The 8292-nt window shown below is 38.2% G+C and overlaps 1 protein-coding gene across 1 annotated transcript; it reads right to left on the reverse strand.

Moving 5' to 3' along the window:
- Nucleotides 1–1112: 1112 nt before the first annotated feature.
- LOC147181467 (inward rectifier potassium channel 16-like) lies at nt 1113–2228 on the reverse strand. Its single transcript, XM_086088416.1, has one exon. It carries the CDS (start codon nt 2226–2228, stop codon nt 1113–1115), a length of 1116 nt encoding a protein of 371 aa, XP_085944542.1.
- Nucleotides 2229–8292: the final 6064 nt, after the last annotated feature.

Here is an 8292-nt window from a genome sequence, read left to right on the forward strand (position 1 = left end):
CACACACAAACACTAAACGTGCCGGTCTGGCCACGCCTCATTCGCACTGCTAGCCAATAGGAACTTGGAGCGACTTTTCCATGCTCAACCAACCAAACCATGATGTGGGGAAAAGTGAGTGCTTCTTTGAGCTGACATGTTCAGCGTGCTTTATAAGTAATGGGTTAAATTGCTCAAATTAATTATCTATTTAAGATGATTGATTTTAATGTCCTAGTTAATTTTTAGAAGTTAGCAGTTTTTTTTTAACTATTAGTGCTTCTTGAAAATAGGATCTATATTTATAGTAGAAGGTTCAGATAATGGATGGATGGATGGATGGACATCACCCTACAAAAATAATGGCCTAGGTCTTTTTTTCCTTCTCTTTTTCTGAAAACACGAAAAACTGAACCAAATAATAATTGTATTATCTGTATGAATGATTTCATTTCAGGGGCAGAATTGAATGACATGTTTAGCAATGGATGTAGCCAATTGCCAATTTTAGTTTATTTGATGATCCTTAGATGTTAAAGGCATTTAAAAAAAATAATAATAATCAAGCTATGACTTAGGCCCTAGTTTAACAGGGTGACGATTCGTAGGAGTAGCAATATTTTATTATAAGTATAATATTTTACCATTATTATAGCTTGTTGTTTAATCAAAATTAGGTATTTAAAATTTGTATATTGTGTTATTACTCTTCATATTGGCAATATCAGCTTTTTAATTAGCAGTATTATTATTGTTGTTATTATTGTTATTGTTATTATTATTATTACTAACAAGAGTGATTTGATTGATCAAAACGTTTTCATTATTTACCAAAACGTGTCCAGTATTACAATTTACTGCCTTTCAACGTCCGCTGCAAAAGTGAGTGCTCATTGTGTCCACAAGATGGCAGTGTTTGAGCTGCTACCGAGGTGTCCATTGATTTATGTTCAAACAACATTGATCCAACATCCTTTGCTATCTGGGTAATAACGTCAGTCGTCACATCAATGGAACAGAAAAAAAATAAACTTGCATTTGGACAATTTATTTCGAGCATCCTGTGCATAACAAAATAGAGTAGGCTAAACTATAAAGGCATATAAATATATAAAAATTTCTGAAGCTACATATTACAAATGGGTTTGCTGCATGGCCTCTTTCGTACAGGAGCGGCTTCTCTTCACCAGGACTGAGTGCGAAAGGCCAGGTCGACTCCTTCCCCTGCCATATTGCTCCGCACTCAGCATGGGGGTGGCAACCCACGTGGTCTCATTAAACAAAGCGTAGTCCACCTTGTAGTGCTTCTTACCCACTTTGAGCACCTCCTGAAAGCGTTGCGCCCAGCGGATATCTGCAGGCGTGTAGGAGGTGCGTGTCTGGTGGAGCATCCCGGTGGAGTCGCCCGTGTAGGTGAAGGACACCACAAGCTCAAAGTTCTCCTCCAGAAGATCGTCAGGGCTGATTTTGTAGAGCGGGCTCCCTGAATCGAGCTTGTGCACGACTAAGGCTGGCGTGGCGAGGACGAGATCCCGATCCTGGATGTCCACATCTTGGTATGAGATCACCACGGGTCCTTTGGATTGTTTGGAGTGGCGTACAAGCTGTGCCCGGACGACACCCTCCAAGATATGATTACCTCTGAAGTCCCCGAGTCGCCATGACAGACACAAGACGCCATCCCGCTGGTTGACGACTGCAAATCTACTGAAGCCCACCGTCTGAGCCCTCTTCCGCGCCGAGGCCATTTTAGCGACGACAATCCCGATGACAATGGTGTCCAGGAGGCAGCTGACGACGTCCTGAATGGTCACCACCACCACAGCCACCATGCAATTTTCCGTCATGCCCCTGAAACCGTAACCAATGGTTGCCTGGGTCTCCATTGAGAAGAGAAATGCCGAAGTGAGGTCGTGGACGTTTAACACGCAGGGACCGTCGACGGCCCCGTCGCCATCACCGTGCACGTATGCGATGAGCCAGTAGCACAACCCGAAGAACAGCCAGGAGATGATGTAGGACAGCGAGAAGACCAGGAGCATCACACTCCAGCGGATCTCCACCAGAGTGGTGAATATGTCCAGCAGGTATGGACTCCAGTCCCGGGGGATCTTGTGGAAGACCACGGGGAACCTGCCGTCTTTATGCATGAAGCGAAGCTGCCGGCCCTCGTTGTGCCCGGCGCCCACGGTGTGAACGGTGGTGAAGGAAGTGTCGATGACCACCTCGTCGCGCCCCTCGGTGCCCATGCTGACTGCTGCTCAGAGCTCTACGAAGGCAAACAGTAGGATGTTAACGGTTTGAGTGAAGGTGGAGACTTGCTTTACATGAATGCATTGGCGGATGGTGCGTTTGGTGGCCTCCGGTGGGGATTGAGCTGACTTAGTACAGTGAACCCCTGCATGACCAGTTTGGAATTTGCGAATTCACCTTTTTTTTGTGTGTGTGGAACCTATCATCTATTATTCACTGAAATCTCCCTTAGTGCTGTTTTAAGGAAAGGAAAATACATGTTTTGGTAGTTTTTGTCTAAAAGAGGTTTTACTTTACAAGCAAACAGAGGACAGAAGTATGCTAACGTCATCCAGGGTGAGTGCTCTGGCAACTGCCTGCCAACGGCAACACAAAGAAACTTCAATCTTATTGGTCAAAAACATCCACATGTACTGGAAGCAGTTAAGCCAAGAATGGGAATAAATAAATACAATTTCATTGAAACAAATATAAGAATTTAGGTTGTAAATGTACAGATTTTGATACCGCATGAAGGTGAACCTTTTATGTTCACAAGTGCAACTGTGCCTCTGGCAATACTCAAGAACTGACCTTAAGAACAATGACAAGGTTTCTCATTAGTTGATTATTTACTTGAACAGCAAATAAGCGACAGTATGGCTACTAATATAACTTTTAAATAAAGAGGACTATCAGAAATCGAAAAAACACGCATATGGATTTTTAACCTTTGCAATGTTTGGTTTAGTATGTTTTTTTTTAATGATTACAGCATACACAGACAACAACAAGCTCCCTCGACAATGATGATTATACAAAGAAAATACGAAGTCATACTCGAGACTGGTATTGATCAAAACGCGCCACACTTTTTATTATCGACAACCGTTGTTTTTTTTATTAACTTTTTTAATGTACTTGCTGTATGTGACAATGATCAGCAAAAGTTCAATGCCTGGAATTCCATTTCCATTATTACGTATGGGCAAAATGTTCCTATGTTGAACAATTGCAGCACATAGGCAGGGAAAAAAAATCATTTCAAATGAAAGTCAAAGGTAAAATTAATTATGAAAAAGGTTTATTATAGAAAAATCTGGAGAAATGACCAGAATTGAGGCGGAATAGGTGGAACATAATATAACATGGACGTACACAACATTTTGGAATAACCTCATGTTAAAGAAGCACTGACCTACATCTATAACCTAAATTTGCTTTAAGAAACTGCATTAATTTACTCCCACCATTCTATTCTCTTTATTTCATAGTGTTTGTATTGACTGCATTGCTTCCATGATGTACTGTATATGGAAATGTCAATTATTATTATTATTATTATTATTATTATTAGTGTTGTTCCGATACCGATACCTAAGTTTGTTTTTGTTTTTTTCTCAACATGAAAAAGCTGCCTTGCCCTTGGTTTAGAGGATTCAAAGGCCAATAGGATATGTTGGCTCGGCATGCAGTGAACACGTCACACATCAGTGAATGTCATGCATGAGCAAGACACAAGATGCTGCATCCAAAGTCCTATATTAGCGTCGGAAATAATCGTATCGGCATGTTACTTATTAGTACTCACCGATACTGTACCGACTGTTTTAATGCAGTATCGGCCTCTCATGATACCAGTATCGGTATGGGAACAACACTAATTATTATTATTACAATCAGCCTGTATCTGTTGCCATGTCAATTTAATCTGCCCAGGGCCTTCACAATCAATTTAAACATTATGCATAATTTGAGCATTCAATTTAAGCATTCTTTGCAAACCACACTCCACTGCTTTAGAGTTAAATAACAATGATGGGGCATTGCTCAAGGTCACCTCAAAAGAGTTGGGTTTAAAAAAAAAATCGATATTCTCCTTTCTGGCAACTAATGTTATGAATCTTTTTTTTCTTTGTGGGTGTCAATTATTATCCCAAAATGGCTTTCACCCCTAAATGCTACATCAAGGGTTAAACTTTAACCATGCACACCGTGTATCACAACGAATATAAAATGCGCAATACACGAAAGTCAGGATATTTCTATCACTTTCCTGCACGCCATCAAACTCGGTAATCTTGACAGCTGTACAGATAAAAGACAAGTTTGAGTGGTACGTGCCGAGAACTGATCAAAACATTCCTAAACCTGCGTAGTCATTTCACATATTTTTTTTTTTTTTATGGCCTAATTGTGTCACCCGGGAACACATTGCTGATAAAACCAAGTTTATGATGATGTGCTCTAATTTTACACCTTTATTGTGAGTAAGTCTGTCATGCAAATGTCTAACCATGCTGGTGGAAAACTACATTAATTGGAGAAGCGCAAACTAACTAAGAACATGCATACATGCTTCTTCTTAGCATTAGTATATTTCATTTTCTGCTTATAACAGTGAAAATGTGGCACTAAGATAAAAAAAAACACCAGCAGTAATGACGATACTAAAAGCAAGACTACGATCTTTAACTCATTCCCTGCCATTGACGGCTATAGACGTCAAAAATTCATTTGAACTATTTCTATTAGTTTAGTATGAGTATGAAAACCTAGAATTTTTTATTGTACATTTAGAACAGATATCAAATTTCTGATTAATTGTGAGTTAACTAGTGAAGTCATGTGATTAATTACGATTAAAAATTTTGATCGCCTGACACCTCAAATTTTTAATAATCTTTTCTCTCTTTTTTTTAATCGCGTCAGGCGATTAAATTTTTTAATTGTAATTAATTGCATGACTTCACTAGTTAACTCACGATTAATCACAAATTTTATATGTGTTCTAAATGTACAATAATTTTTTCTAGGTTTTCATACTCTTGTTAACAAAAGTGGAAACAATGTTAAACTAATAGAAATAGTTCAAATAATTTTTTGCCATCTATAGCCATCAATGGCAGTGAATGAGTTAATAATGATCACATGGATTATAAATCCAAATTCTACTAAAATGTTTTTTATTGTATGTTTTGTTTACCACATTTTGGATTTCATTGAAATGGTCATGTGATGCATCATACAGACACATGGCTATACGGACACAACTCCTCACTAAGCCGTAATATTAGCTGTTGTTCACGGAAAATAACAAATATAAACAAGTGTGTATTTTCTACCTACAGACCTTTTCTGACTGTCACTCCATCGTTTGTGCTCAAATATACACGTATATTGCTTAAAACGAGCACCTCAGCAGCCCTTAAGCATAGAGTATACCGCGGGTTGGTTCCAAAAAGCTTAGCAGTGAAAAAGCAGGGAAATTATGATTTATTGGTAATGTTGTAAAAGCATTCATTTGAAAATGTAACAAAGAGAAAATAATCAAATTAAGTACATAAATAAATAGTCACCCTTTTCTCTGATGACTTTTTTGCACATTCTTGGCATTCTTTTGATGAGCTTCCAAAGGTAGTCACCTGAAAGGGTTTTCCAACAGTATTGAAGGAGTTCCCAGAGGAGAGAATGCAAAGAGTATGCAAAAAAAAAAAAAAATAACCAGAGCAAATGGTGCTTATTTTGAAGAATCTACAATATAAAGCCTGTTTTCAGTTACCGGTATTTCACTTTCTTTCTTTTTTAAGTACATAACTCCACATCAGTTCATACATAGTTTTGATGCCTTCGTGAGAATCTCCAAAGTAACCAATGATGAGAAATAAACAAATGCACTGAAAAAGTCCAGTAAGTGTATTCAAACTTTTGGCCTGTACTGTATTTGTTTCCTAATTATTGTGAGAAATCATCACCTTTATCAGTGTATTCACATAAATTCATATGATTAATAATGAATAATATTATATATAGGAATAGCAATTTCAGAAAATGTTAATTGAAAAGTGCGGATCAAATTGTTTGCCCTTCACATGACTCAGTACCCAAGAAATAGCTTTCAGTTTCATAAAGGGTCAAGACAGATGCTTTACAATACAGTAGACCACGTTACATTATATTTTAACATACATTTTGTGTAAGAAAAAATTATTATGATATATTGATAAGGTGATAATAGTTATAGGTGAACACGGTGATCACATACTGCACTGTAATTAAGCTGACAATGCCTATAAAAAAGGTATTCTAATTTGGATAATAATAATAAAGTAATGATCAAAGTAATGTCAACTCAACTCTATTTTAAGCATTTTAACAAAAAACACAGTTATTTTGTGTGTATTTCACTTTTATGTTAGTGCTGTACATGTGCCATTGTATGTTCCACCCATCTCACTACAACTTACCCAATTGATTATTATAACGTACTCCACAGAAGCATTGATAGAAATCTGCCTCATTTTAATTTCAAGAATCACATATTGTTTGTCTACGCTTATCTCATTTACGGAAAGTCAAACAAGGTCTCTGTACGATGAAAAATATCATTTCCGTGCCTTTTAGAGTGCCCTGCGTGAAGTAACTTACTTGAGTGGTAACAATGATGCTTCCCTGGTGTCTAAAAAACATTAGAAATGTGGCCACGATTCTTGAGAGTGTGCAGAGTTTGGCCTGGTCCTGAGGCAAAGTCCCCTTTTACCTCCTGATATCATTGCTGCCACCACGTCCCTCGGAAGCCTTAGTGGACAATCTGGAAGAATTTATGGCCTGTGCCACATTTTAGAAGTGTTTCAGGACAAAAAAAACAAAAAACAATGCTCACGCACACGCGCTCAAAAATCAGCTGTCCTGTCCTTGTTTGCGTCCGGGTGACGAAATCCGAGTTTTATTGTTCTTTAAAGTCTTGCCGATGGGCAGATTATTAATAGGCCATTTAGCGGATCTTTTTCTCCGAGCATTTCCGTGATTCATTAGACAGAAAGTTAACCTTTGCTCAATCAGGCGGAAAGAGAGAGAGAGGCTGTGTGATTGGCATTGAATTTTCTTTCGTCTGAATTGTCCTCCATTTGGTCGTGATAAGGCGAGAGGGATCATAACCAATCCGCTGCATTTTAAAAGTGTCTTTATTGCGTCCATAACGCCACCCCATAAAGAGGTCGAAATAAAAAATGTTATCGTTCAGTTTTGAAGTGTATGGTTTCTATTTGAGGTGTGAGGATGTGCAAAGACTGAGATAAGAAGCATTCCTGAGTGATAACCTTCTACACTTCACACTTCCTTTATTGACCACACGTAGATGACAAACACAAATATTTTAACCAGGAAGACAACTCCGAAAAAGGAAGCCGTAAACAACTCATTTAAACCAAGAAATGTGTGACAGACGTGGTCTCCGATAAGCAGCGAGTGCTTAAAGTTGCAACCGGTACAGTCCTGAGAATCATAAAAACAGAGATAAACTTGACATTCCAGGTTAGCTACCATAAGCTTCTTGAATTTGCCATTTATCAAAATCAAGTACAAAAAAAAAACAACAACAACAACGAAGTGTTACTGAGGAGAAATCAAAAGAAATTCATGTTGCATGGTAAGTAATATTGCCTCGCAAAGACCTGGATAATAGGAAAGTAGTAATTGATGCCGTTGAAGTATACTGTTGAAATATACATCGCTACTCAGACACTCGTTCCATGCAAGTTGGGGAGGAGTTAAATTTAGTGGGTCATTTGTGGAAGTTAGTCTTTCCCGTATCTGCATGTTGAGGCGAATTTTTTCTGCATTTAAAAAAAAAATCATCTGTAAGACATATTTTTTAAGAGTAAGGTTGTACCCAAAAAAAAAAAAACGAGACCTCAAATGCTCAAGTAAAAAATTCTTAGTTGAGCATCAAGAATCCGTACACACAATAACGCCACATCAATATAAACAGGAAAGTCTGTTTATATAACCTGATGATTTAACGAGTTTGTCAAAGTCAACACGACTAAATTGACACGCAAGCGTCGGGCATTCATCTCTCAAAACAATTCTGAGAATTACCTCGCTTATCGAAACCATGAAAAAAAAAAAAACTACAGTGACCGCAAAGTCTTTGTCAGGCCTCCGTGACAGGAGGATCCGGCTTAGTTCGGTAAACTCAAGTGTGGATGGCATTGTGGAGCGTAAAGACAAATAGCAGCTGGTACATTGATGGTGGGAGTAATAGAGCCGTGTTGTTGTTTAAACAGTTTGATCACGCGA

Source organism: Leptonotus elevatus, chromosome 1 (genome assembly GCF_054856555.1).
Source record: "Leptonotus elevatus isolate MCC_2025b chromosome 1, RoL_Lele_1.0, whole genome shotgun sequence".
Classification (NCBI taxonomy): domain Eukaryota; kingdom Metazoa; phylum Chordata; class Actinopteri; order Syngnathiformes; family Syngnathidae; genus Leptonotus; species Leptonotus elevatus.

Bases quoted from the DNA above. Each gene is read 5' to 3' on its own strand.
- LOC147181467 (XM_086088416.1), bottom strand. From the start codon at position 2,228: ATGGGCACCGAGGGGCGCGACGAGGTGGTCATCGACACTTCCTTCACC.